Genomic DNA, 12,622 nt, shown 5'->3' with positions numbered 1-12,622 from the left:
TCCTAAAACATGAAAGCCAAGAGCTTTCTCTCATTTGTATAGTATTTCTAGTTAGTCGAGTTCCATATCTCCAAAAGCAACTTCAGACAGAAGGTCCATCACATAAATCCACTGGAACAGGCTGATTAAAAGGAGGCATGATACTTTCATGAAAAAGAAGACTTCAGTGATAGGCTAACTCCATCCAGACCTAGCTGTATCACATAAGAACTTGCCCACCTGATTAACAAGGATGCCACCACTATGAAAGAGGTGTCATTTTTAGTAGCAGTTGGTTCAAGAAGTCTTATCATCCTATTTTCATATAATTTGTTGCAATACATAGAATTACATATGCCTGAAATTACGAAGAACAATGGTATCTAAATTGCTACGCCATCCTCTCATTCACAAATTATCTGATTATGGACTAGTAATGGGCTGGTTTTAGAGTAACAGAAGCATGTCTCAATTGGACGCAGGGATTTATTATTTATAACCTTTTATATCCTCCTAGTTACAGAGCCATAATTACCATTGAGCAAGTCATGCAATCCATGGCATAAGGATTGGATTTTTCAACACTGATGCTTTTGTTAAAACAGCAACCACCATAGCCATGTGACTGCACCTGAAGCTTTTACTTCCATGCCACATACTTCCTTTTCTTGGGTTTTGAACCCTCATACCAAAGGCTTTTGAAAGCACATAAGAACACAGCATACTGTCCTTATATCGATCTTGCAAGCACACATCTGCCTACCGGTTCTTTAGGGAGAGTGATTTGCAGAAAGCCATCCCTGCATCCAAAGCGACCACCATCAGTGAATTATGCAGTCAATCTGAATAGCTACTAATATACCTACATTTTCACAGGCCCTTCAAGGGTGCCTTTGTAAACCTCAACCATGTAACTGTATAAAGAACTCACAATGCTGTAAGGATCCATTTACACTTAATAGATGAAGAATATGAAAGGATGTTAGCTAAAACTTGATAATATAAACTCAACTTTGGATAGTCAAGCCTACAGTGTGTCAAGTTTTTATACACAAAAATAATGTCTAGACCATATCAGAACTTCATATGGAATACTAAATTCAGAATTTGCGTTCTCAGCAATAAAAAGTCATGTAGACAAATCACATTTCATGTTTTTCAAAAAAAGGAGATGCACCTGCAGGGCACAGACTTATATGATCATGTTTCATATTCATTCCTCACAAGACGGAGATTATCTGAGCCTTTCAGAAGGCCTAACGGAAGTGAGAGAGACACAAAAACAATTTGTAATTCCTCACTTACCCATGCAATGTTATGAGAGAATGCGGTCAATTCAGAATGTGCTATGTATCAGCACACATGCGATGGTAGCATATTTGGAAAATACACTGGTGTGAATCTGTATCCTGGAAATACCCGGTGGCAGGTTTGCATTGTTGTGGAGCATGTCATCAGGAGGAGGTTCATACCAAGACGAGACTCCTGGTTCAATTTCTATTTTCCTCTGTAGGTGATACAAGTTTCCCAATCATGACTTTTTAAAAAAATGTGTAATGAAAATGTGATAATAATATTAAAAATGTTGATCCGGAGAATTGAAGTTTAGTACGATTTCAAGGAATCAACAAATGCACAAGTTCAGACAATCTGGTAGTTGTAGAAACAAATCAAGCATGGATTCGTTAGGTCATTCCAGTTAGATGGAACAGGGTTTGTTAATCGATCACCTGCATTAATGTTAGCATCCACTTATTGACCTAAAAGAAAACTAGCAAAATGTTATCTTTTATCCTATAGTGCAGATGTTGACGCATAGTGCCCCTTCAGCAAACTATCCAATATCCAGGTGCATGTGTAACAGTTGCTAGTAGAACAGCAAAAGAGTATGACAAAATTAGCGTTCCTACCAGTTGACCATTTCCATAAGCCATGCTATAACATCTCACTACAAGTAAAAAATAGATTAGCTTCCAACAAATGGAAGAAGCTAAAGAGTTATTCATAGATGGAAGTCTATTTCAGATACAATAGAAATTATCTACAAGGAATTTTTGAGAAGATGCATAAAGATGAAAAATAAATGAAGATATCACTTACACAAATTCAGCTGAGACACTGTCCTTCTTCACATCATTTGGAAGAGGCCAAACAACTCGGAATGGCCCCTGTAAGATCTCCCTCTGGTGATAAACAGGGTTTGAGTTTCCAGCACAATTGGGCATCCTCCGCTGCTGAGCTGACCGTTTACCTATTATAGTCAGGCTATAAACAAATGACAAGGGTATATCAGTATCGAAAAATTAAAAAACTGTAGTTGATAGCAGTCAGACTAACATATAAGCCTAACAAAAATCATAGTTCATCTAACATCAAGCTATAAGCAAGTGGATTGAAAACTTAGGGAGATAGTGTGGAAGATCGAGTTAAGTGAAGAACAATCTTTAAACGAAAACCAGATTCACAAAAATATCATATCTCTAGTCTTACTCATGTTCTGCACATACTCATGTTCTACACTGGTAAGCCATCGAACAATATGAGCAAAATCTTAGCTTAAAGCTTGGAAAGAAAATGAAGAATGGATACAGTGTGAAAAGGTTAGGAAAAAAATAATCGTCACAATCTTGTTCATCTGCAGGAAGTTTATGAGATGAAGCTTAGTAAAATTACAACTTATGGATGATTTCAAATTCTATACATACTATGAAAGAAATAGTACTTGTTAAACATGATATTGTAAGATTAGTAAATGGTAGAGTCAGAATATAAGATGAAATTTACAAGTGATGGCTGAATTTGAAATTCTATACATACTACAAAAGATTTTGTACTTCCTAAACATGGTCTTGTAAGTTCAAGAAAAGGTAGAGTTGGATTATAAGATGAAACTGGGTAAAATTTACAGTTGATGGATAAATTTGAAATTCTCTGCATGCTCCAAAAGAAACAGTACTTGTTAAACATGGTCTCGTAAGTTTATTACAAGATAGATTTATGATGATCAAGCTCTAGTATGAGAAAAACGACGCTACCTTAATCCATCGAATTGGATCAGGATTTGAGCATGCTAGCAGTATTTGGAAAATAAAACATGCCATACCTTTTGTCATCCACCTCCACTCGCATGTCAATGATGCTGACACCTGGAATCTCCACCGTCACAACATAATTTGTCCTCGACTCTTCAACATCCATTCGGGGTGACCACTCCATTCCTGCATCAAATTTATTAATTACAGCATTGAACAAAAAACAATAATTCACAACAATCCTTAGCCTCAGAAATACATGTACAGTCAATATGCTACAGGGCAAAGTGAATATACCTGATAAATGACATTAAAAAAAATGACCTATATAGCCTGGGTTGCATAAGTTCACATACCTGTGAATCTCTAATCTGGTGCGAGCATGTTTTAAATTTCTATAGCATGTTACTTTGTGCAGTTGCACATAAGGATACACGGACATGATGATAATATAAAGGCTAACATTCAATCAGCCTTAGGAAGTGCCATACCATTAGAATTATAAGTCTGTCTTGTCCTGCTGCATACAAGCCGCTGTTTCTCAATCTTTCCACTATTTGGTCTCGCAAATTTGGGAGAGTCATTGGAAGATAGTGTTAAATCTTGTTTCACAGAACAATTATCTCTTGATGTCAATAAGGTGGATTCTGTCCGAGCTGGTCTAGAGAAGATGGGCTCTCCAAAAGGCTGGTAAGAAGAATCTCCCTTGCGAGGACAGGAATTCTGCTGAGAAGAAATACCGGGCCTAAGATTCTTAAAAGAACAGAAAAGGGCATCTCATATGGTTTTCACCAAGTTAAACTTTGGCTAGTTGCCCCTGAAAGGGATCTCAAGAACTAAGTAAAAGAACATTCACTACCTGTCTGGTAGAAACTTGCTGCATGAAATAAGCTTGAGACACAGACCCTTGGCGTGCGAAAAGCAATCTATTATCATAGCGTGGTACTATAGTGCTTAGAGTGCTACTGCAATTCTGAGGCAAAAAATTAAAGAGTGATTACCAAACAGAGGGGTGTGACATAGCAAATGCAACATAAAACCAGACAACTATCTAGATCAAGTTTAAAGGCAAAATTGGCTGCTAACAAGTATAAACTTCACGCATAAAACTGACAAAACTCATCCTTTCACTGAACAGGACTGAACTATCCTTGAAATAATGACATCGTTAAACAATGGCCACTATGACTATGATGTGATGCCTAACATTTAATAGTAACACAAATGGAGGTAGCTGCAAATTATCACAATGATCATTATTAATCATGTTGCATAAAATAACATTTCAAATTAAAGGCGTGTTTGGATATTCCTACAGGATTTGTGGATTAGGCCGCCAATCTTAGTACGACTCAATCAACCAAATACCTCCCAACTCCAATCTGTGAGAAGAAAAAAAAAATCCATGGCCTTTGGGTTAGGATTTATGTAAGCTCTTAGAAAATGCGAGGTAGATTAGCCAACAGGTCCGATTTCTGTAAGATTTTCAACCCAATCTTGTAAGAATATTCAAATGGATCTTAAATATATCATAGGATCCTAGCATGTCACCCCGTCACTCCACCAACTTAATCAGTTGGCAACCCCCCTGGGACAGTATAAATATCTAAAAAGTGATAAATTTTTTAAATTTTACATGACCCAATAATAATATTAATTTTATCAGCAATCTCTCACTGTGTTACATTTATAGTTAGTTATGTTAAAGAAGTAGCAAACACTTTACAAGAACAAAATTTGTTCTAAGATATCATTGCTTCACATAGAAAAGGCTTGCCGGTGGGAATTAGGAGGCTTACCATGGGAAAGAGGTGGGGATTGGGCGGCGAGACCTCACCCGGTCCGGCCACGTGGTCGAAGATCCGACTCATCCTCCTCCTAGCTATCTCGTGCTCCATCTCTCCTACGACTACGGTATCCGGCTTGCTCCGCGTTCCTTCTTCTATTCGAGCTCTAGCTCCGCGTGAGGGGAGAAGGATATGCCCATGTATAAATCTTTTCTTTGGCTGTTATTTGAGGAGGAGGAGATCTTTTCTTTGACGAGCTGCGGTCGTGACACGTGTAGAATCCTTGCGAAATATCACGGTGTGGGTCCCAGCCGATAGATATTAGATCGTTCGGACTTTGTGAAGAGAGAAGCACTTGATATTTGAGAAGATTGACCCGACGGGATCGGATAGGCGCCGGAGAATAGCGAACAGCATCACAAGTTGCTCCATGCTGAGTTGCTGAATGTCATACAAATGAAGTTTCTCAGGCCCCGACGGAAATATTTCTCCATGCACTGCCATGGAGATATCCGAACACCCAAATTAATACGTAAAGAGTGATGAAAAAAAATAAAAATCCCTGCCAATATGATCAAAACAAGATCATTTGCTATTGCTTTACACAAAATAAGATGGCTATATTTCTTAATCAAGGCATGGATATCAACAATATGTTTACATGTAGCCAGAAAATTCAAATAGTGGGGCTAAGAATGACAGTAACAGCCGGAAACTCATTTATCAGTTTGCATTGGCGAGGCTACCAAAGGACAGGCTCTTTTTCCATGTGTTAGGGAGTTCCCAGTATACAAATAGGCAACTCTGAATGCGAGAAATGTCATTGGCTATTGTCTCGTGCTTCTTGTAAACCTTAGTTTGGCACTCGAAGAAAAAATGTAAATACTTCAAGATGTAAGTGTTCAATTAAAAGCTCTGCAAATGTATATACCCTCTGCTCATGCCATTAACCTGCAAATTGTACTGTTAATTTGGGCTTGTTTTCTCATCAAGAAGCATGCTAGTTAAGTTAGACAAATGCCAGTGGTTTATTTGTTCCTACTTGTTGAGAATGACATTAGGTTTGATGCATGCTGGTGGCAATATCACAAGGCTTGTCATTCCTTTTGCTTCCAAGCATGTAGGACCAACATCACCCCCACCTTATATAATTATTCCGGCTTTCCTTGGCTCCCCGTTGAGATGGTTGTGCTGCAGGTGCGTTTGTAGGTTGTGCACTCAATGGAAGCATAGTCACTACTGGAGCTTCTGAAATTTCCATCTTCATGGTGCTTCAGTCGAGGCATCAGATATCCTTCTCGAGTTGTTCTGTTTCGAGCTCTGTCCGGAAGCTGGAAAACTAAGCAGCCAAGAATTGAGTCGAGCTTATTTTCCTGCTTTTGCTTCATGATTACTTCTGGTTCAGCTGAAAAATATGCAGAACCATCATGTATCTGATGAACGTAGAATTCAGCTGCATCAGTTTTAATATATGGTGAGGGAATTCAGCCTGTCAAATGCTTCCACAGCTTCAAAAAAAACAGGGACTTGGGAGGCAGCTTTTTTTTCTTGTCGCCGCCGGTCTGTGGTCGTCCGCAGCAACCTCTTCTTCATAAAAAACAAACCCTTATATATATAGTCTAAAACTTAACCTAACTTAATAAAGATTAGCACTAAAAAACAAACTATTTCAACTAAAATTGAAATAAGAAACAAAGATAAATTTGAAATAAAATCCTAGTACAAGCACAATAAACAATAAACTTACAACATGGAAGAAAAGGATCATAGAGCACTGAGGCAGGAACGAGCAGCACCGGCCACCCACAAGGCAGAGCACATACTATCGGAACCAGCAAAGAAAAAATATTTTGAAAAATAAAAAATAAAATAAAGAGATTTAAAGAGAGAACGCCCGCCACCCACCAAGCTAACACCATTGTTTGTATCGCATTTTAATCAACATTAGATAATCGACATGGAATGTTGCAACGCTCGGTCTGCATTTGGATTTTATTACAGTCGCCGCTATTGCATTTGTTTAATTAAATCTCTGGACTCTTATTTTGGTGTTTGATCATGGATAGCTGGAAGAAAGGTAGACAAATTTCCACAAGGAGGCTAGAGGATAACAACGTTAACTTCTCAGATACCACATGTAATGAAAGATTCCTATCTGCATGTATATCTTGATTGGGCTGAGCAATGATGTCTAGTTTACGAAAAGGAAATATTGTTTCAAATCAAAGTTTTTACAACATTGCAATTATACAATGAGCATCCCATGTTATCAGCTCAAAGTGCAATGTATCCTGATGTTTAAATACATGAAACATGCATCTAGATAAAAATATCATACATATATTTTTCCTAGCATCAATATAAATATAATATTACATTTCCATATGAGTATATTCGTAAACAATCAGAACTCTAGATAAGCAGCTATAACTATTATAATCTTTTAACAATAGAGCTGGAAATGGTAGTAACAAATACATCAATCTTGCTTGAGTAACACCCTGTCAACTAATCTCACCTTGGAAAGAATAAGAGGCAACAAATTTTTCTTTTTTTCTCCATTAATTTGCCACGCACAACTGATTACATTTCCATAGAAAACGAAATCTATACATGGTCAAAACCTTTGTCATTAAGAACCATAAATACTAAGCAAGCTCATATTTCCATCTTCTTGCATCAATCACTGATACAACAATTTCCACTACAAAAATAGAGCAACTCTAGTGCTCAACTAAAGATGATGTCAAGCCCTAAGTTTGCTTGAATTGTCAATTACTAAGACTGACTACCTCCTTCAGTAATTTACGGACAGAAAATTTTAGATCATTGGGAATAAATAGTTGTTGAGGAACTGAATCCAAAGCAAATAAAGCAAGAATTCTCATCGCATCAGCTAGGATCAATTTTTCCTCTCTAGCTACTCTTTGGTTCACAAATTTGCATGAGCTTTTAAGCTTGCATCCTCGACATATCTGAAAGAATTTGAAAAAAAGAGAATTATCTTCAAGTTTAAATAATATTTATCTGGTTTAGTCTGCACTAAAAACAATGAAACCACTTACAACATCCTCCTGAATGCTGAAGAAAGAACGCAATCTTTTAGCTGAGAAAACTGTTTTTCTCTCTATTGATGGGCAACCAAAAAGAGCAATCTTTTTTAAATCACTTCCAGACAACCACCTGTTGTTCAGATAATTAAGAAGGCGAAATTAAACGCAGTTAAAATTTATATTTTGCACCATATGGCAGCTAAAAGAAGGCTAAATCAGGTTCTTAATCAAGAAGCAAGCATCCTCCATCTTGTTCTCTTTTGTACACCTTCAACTCCTCATAGTTTCAGCCTGTGTGAACTATTAGCAAAAAAAAGTAGGGGTGTATATATAAAATAACTATTTCAAGGTGATGAAGAAAGTAATAAAATTGTGGTTAAACTTGAACAAAACTAACACTGATACAGAGGTTTTTTGTACCCACAGCAATAATTCACAACACTGCATAAAAAACCTTTTCAACATTCACAGGACTTCAGTTGGACCACCTATATAAAGAAATATATATATGATCAATATAGAAGTAACTGATTTAAACACCAAAGGCAAAGCAATATTGAAATAGAGAAAACATAACTACCTCATTGAATTGGAAATATTGCAGAGCACAAATCTGTGGTCAGATGACAACTAAAAAAGAATCTACTAAAATTTCTCACCCATCACCAAGAAGAAATCTTGCTTGATGCACTCTATTGAACTAAAGATGACAGTGGAAGGTGAATTCATATAGCTAATACATGAAGTCAGTCCCAAAAACCAATAACGTAAAGAGGAAAATGATTGTAAGTACCAAGTCAAATACCAGAAATTGGTATGCGAGGTATGATAATGGTAAATTCCAGACCATGACAAAATCAAAGGACCCTTTAACTGACTCGATATACATTTACATACATACATATATACATAAATACATTCATACATATGCATACATATATATGAGCTTTAAGATTTGGATAACAAAGGACCATATGCCGCAGCACTTCCAAAAAAAGATAATAACAGAAAAAGAGCATTTTCATATGTCAAGGCAGCTGGAAACAAAATTGTTGCTGAAGCAGCATAAGTAAAAAGAGTTTCTCAAAATTATCATCCCAGTCAACAACATAAGATCTTCTACAGTTACTAGAATGCACACCTACTGCTAACGACCACAGGCCTCTCAACTCATAACTACTAGTGAGAAACAAGTCCTCATGGACCCGCTAAGAATATGAATTTTGCAAAGATCCCTAGAAGCTACTAGCTTGTATATAACCAAGACAATCAAATGAACTGTAATAACAAATTGTTGTTAATGCCTTTCGACTCGACCAGGTTCAATCAGTCCACTGCTAGATGCTTGCTGAAAATACTGAAGAACAGCAGAAGGGTAACAAAGAAAGTTGTTATCACCAGTGGGAGCACTAAACTTTTTAAGTCATTTTGTATTCTTATAGCATGTATCAACTCTTCTAGGAGCTCCTTCAAGATAAATGAAGATTCATCTATAAACTTCCCTTTTAGTTGTTCATATGGAAAATATGATTATCTTCTAGTGTGCTGAGACAGGTTATAAAGTACGAAGGACACCAACCCATAATAAGCTTCCCAAGCAGCATTCATTATCAGGCAGGCCTAGTGAAATTGCTAAAGATTAGAAAATTTTTTGAGTGAAACGGGTAACGAGAAGATGCCTTCATGGATGTTTATTTTGAGTAATGTAACTTAAGCCAGGGACTCTTGGACAAGCGTAATTGTTTCCATGTACAGGCCCAAGAAATCCTTAGATATTTTATTAAAAGAAACAAGACAAGTGAGGACTGACCCATCATTGTCTGACAGATATCTAAACTTATATACACGTGCAGATCGGCCAAATTGGCATCTAGGATCAATGAAAACCATCAAGCAGTTCATATCCCACCAATTTTTCAGATTTCACGAGAGAATAAAGGGAAGATTGGGTTCTCAAATCTGCTTGTGATGGCAAGATGTTAAAATTTCACAAACTGATTATAAAAAAAAAAGATGCATGACACCTAATGATCAAACTTAACCATTCACCAACTTAGGAAGTTGGAAAATTATTCTTTCCAACCTATGAGGATAAACTAAAAAATACGGTCACTAAGGACCATAATAATGGGAAAATCTGTAACTAAAGACTTCATGCATATCCTATACAAGAATCACACTTCAGGCTTATGGATGCATAGTTGACAGCCTTCTGGACAACCATGAAGAGAAAGAGTTTGCAAGCCTAAAAAGACATGATTGGAACATATTGACATTTGAGACAAGATGCAATTGAATCGGCTTCCGAGAAACAAATATGGAGACATGCATTTTTGTCAATATGTCACTAGGCAAACTCAAACAAGTTAAAAGTATTTCAGAAACCAAACAGCTAGAATAGCGAACAAACTTTCAAGACCGATGCAGCAAGAGGCGTATTCACATGATTCTCAATGTTTAGTTGATTTCACATGGCCCAGAAGGTAGCAACAAGATAAAAGGTCCAACACATTTATCATGCCTCATATCATAAAAAACATGATTAATATAGGCTATCTCCAATCAAGAGACTGCTAGCAAAATTCATGGACAAAAGACATCCAGGTAAAACTTACATTATAATCAAAGGCAGCATCCAATATGGTTTCTGAATTCAATATGTTGGACTCGTCATCTTTGAATCAACTCCAAGCCCAACAAAAAGTAGACTTGAAATGGAATGCAAAAGAACAATGTAAATCTTCATATATCTTAAAAATAATAAACTAATATACATCATAAAAGTGTGGTTCTGGTTCTATCTAACTTGATTTTTTTCAGCACTTTAGACCTGGCTGAAATATCATCCTTTTTTACTTCTCCATGAATAAAATGGGACGGATCTATTATTATCTACCATAATTTTACATTTTATAACTTCGTCTTCATCTAACCCATGTTGTTCGCTATATCACAGACTTATGATTTTTGCATTGTCCAAAGTCCATGAGGAACCCAAATTAATTCCATGTAGCCGATTTAGCCTTTCCTCTTGTGCTATATCTTCATTAGACTTGTGCCACTCCCTCAACTTAGAACTTAACCCTTAGAACTTGGGCAAGCATGCCATTCCCTTAGCAACTCCGAACCCAATCCTTAAAACTTAGGTTAGTAGGAGATTAAAATAGCGAGAAAGCAGAATGGATGAATAGAACATAGGTATTCACTATAGAAGTGGTGAGCACCACAATTTTAGAGAGTTGGGTTACATATGAGAACCGCTCCCCTCTTGTCCATCCAACAGATAAAACAATGTAGATACAAGATATTCCCAAAAAAAATATATATATATCTAGGAAAACGTTCTGGAAAAATCTATAGTGGTCTAAAAGAACTCTGGATTTCTCCAGAGAACTCTACACTCTTCACAAAATAGCGTCGTCCTGCGAGTCACACCATTCAATTCAAGGATATTGATAACAGTCAGGAAATAAACATACAACTCAAAGAGTGAAGGTATCATGAAGATTGCTTACTTCGCAATTTCTTGGTGATCTTGACCGAACTTCTCCGCAGCTGATTTCAGGAAATGGCGAGAATATAAGGTGGACGGGATATCCTTGGGATCCAATGGGCCTTCTCGGGAGAAATTTGCGTCTTTTAGGTACCCCTCCTCTTCCAAGCGGCTCACAAGCGACAGCACCTCCGGGGAGAGTTCTTTGGGGAACTCCTTCTCTTCCATCGGCCGATACCTAGAAGAACCATATACGGGCACCCGCCTCTCCTTCTTGGAGATCCCATCTGGTACTGGTGGAAGCTTTTTGACCCCTGGAACCACCGAGGGCTTCGCGAAGATCGAATACAGGCTTCTGGGCTTCGATTCAAGGTCCGTGGATTCGGCGTTCTGGGGATTGGAATAGAGGGTGGAGGAATCCGAGTCGATTTCTTGGGCCGCGGGTGAGGAGAATGTTCTTGGAGGGGAGAATAGCCGGGAAGAAGGATTGGAAACCCTAGAATTGGGGTTTGGGGAAGGATTGAGGGGATCGAGGAGAGGGTGTCGTAGGAGTTGGAGAGAAGCGGCCTTGTGGTGGAGGAGAAAGCCGTGGAGATTAATGGAGCGGAGGGCTGCCACGAAGACCATCCTCCGCGGTGGCTTCTTGGTAGGAGCCGGGCGCCAGGTCGGAGGAGTTAGCGTTAAGGTTAAGCCAGTTGCCGTCAAGCCAGATGCCGGAAAGCCGATGCGGGTGAAACGGGAAAGTGCTCTTGGCTTGGGCTCTGAAAATCCGGTCAAAATGTTTGGAAGTTGTGGTCAGCTAAGATTCTCTTCGGTCTAGGGTTGAACCGGACACAATCATAGTTGCCCATAATAAACTCCATTTTGATTAACTTAGACACATTTAATTTCCCACTTCAATGTCTAAGAATTAATTAGCGTGCAAGGTAGCATTATTTTTAAACATGCCAAGCACAAATTTGAAATGGACTTCTAAGATTAATCTTATATATTGCTAGCTGCAATGCAAGCAATAGTTTCGAGATTGCATTCCTCCTCGTAGTTAAGCATGTACTATGGTCAAATTCTCTAATATTATATATTGCTAGCTGCAATGCGAGCAATAGTTTCAAGATAGCATTCATCCTCGTAGTTAAGCAAGTACTATAGTCAAATTCTCGGGAGTCCTAAGATTTCAGCATTAACAATGTGGTAGGGCTTATGTGGTTGTCGAGGTTCAACAATGCATAGGTTAGTGTTATTCAGTATGATGTATGCTTGATTTTGTACGATTCATCA

At 37.8% G+C, this 12,622-nt stretch overlaps 2 protein-coding genes across 3 annotated transcripts; both read right to left on the bottom strand.

The window, feature by feature from the left end:
- Nucleotides 1-271: 271 nt before the first annotated feature.
- ACD32.1 (alpha-crystallin domain 32.1) lies at nt 272-6,352 on the bottom strand. Of its 2 annotated transcripts, none has more exons than XM_008795932.5 (6): nt 4,811-6,352; nt 3,871-3,984; nt 3,503-3,737; nt 3,083-3,197; nt 2,080-2,244; nt 272-779 (listed from the first exon to the last, which is right to left on the bottom strand). In XM_008795932.5, the coding sequence occupies exons 1-6, from the start codon at nt 4,907-4,909 to the stop codon at nt 710-712; spliced, it is 798 nt and encodes a 265-aa protein (XP_008794154.2). In that variant the 5' UTR covers nt 4,910-6,352; the 3' UTR covers nt 272-709. The 2 variants fall into 2 exon arrangements, with proteins under 2 accessions (XP_008794154.2, XP_008794155.2); XM_008795933.5 differs by having other exon boundaries at nt 3,503-3,734; nt 4,811-6,348.
- Nucleotides 6,353-7,327: 975 nt separating this feature from the next.
- Nucleotides 7,328-12,077, bottom strand: LOC103710271 (craniofacial development protein). The gene is made up of 3 exons (XM_008795935.6): nt 11,367-12,077; nt 7,864-7,981; nt 7,328-7,773 (listed from the first exon to the last, which is right to left on the bottom strand). The coding sequence occupies exons 1-3, from the start codon at nt 11,969-11,971 to the stop codon at nt 7,570-7,572; spliced, it is 927 nt and encodes a 308-aa protein (XP_008794157.3). The 5' UTR covers nt 11,972-12,077; the 3' UTR covers nt 7,328-7,569.
- Between the last annotated feature and the right edge of the window lie 545 nt (nt 12,078-12,622).

This window comes from Phoenix dactylifera, chromosome 12, assembly GCF_051530095.1.
Source record: "Phoenix dactylifera cultivar Ajwa chromosome 12, Ajwa_hap1_PhDact_Kaust_v1.1, whole genome shotgun sequence".
Classification (NCBI taxonomy): domain Eukaryota; kingdom Viridiplantae; phylum Streptophyta; class Magnoliopsida; order Arecales; family Arecaceae; genus Phoenix; species Phoenix dactylifera.
The sequence above is the reverse complement of the archived record's forward strand: the minus strand, read 5'-3'. Positions and strand labels throughout refer to the sequence as shown.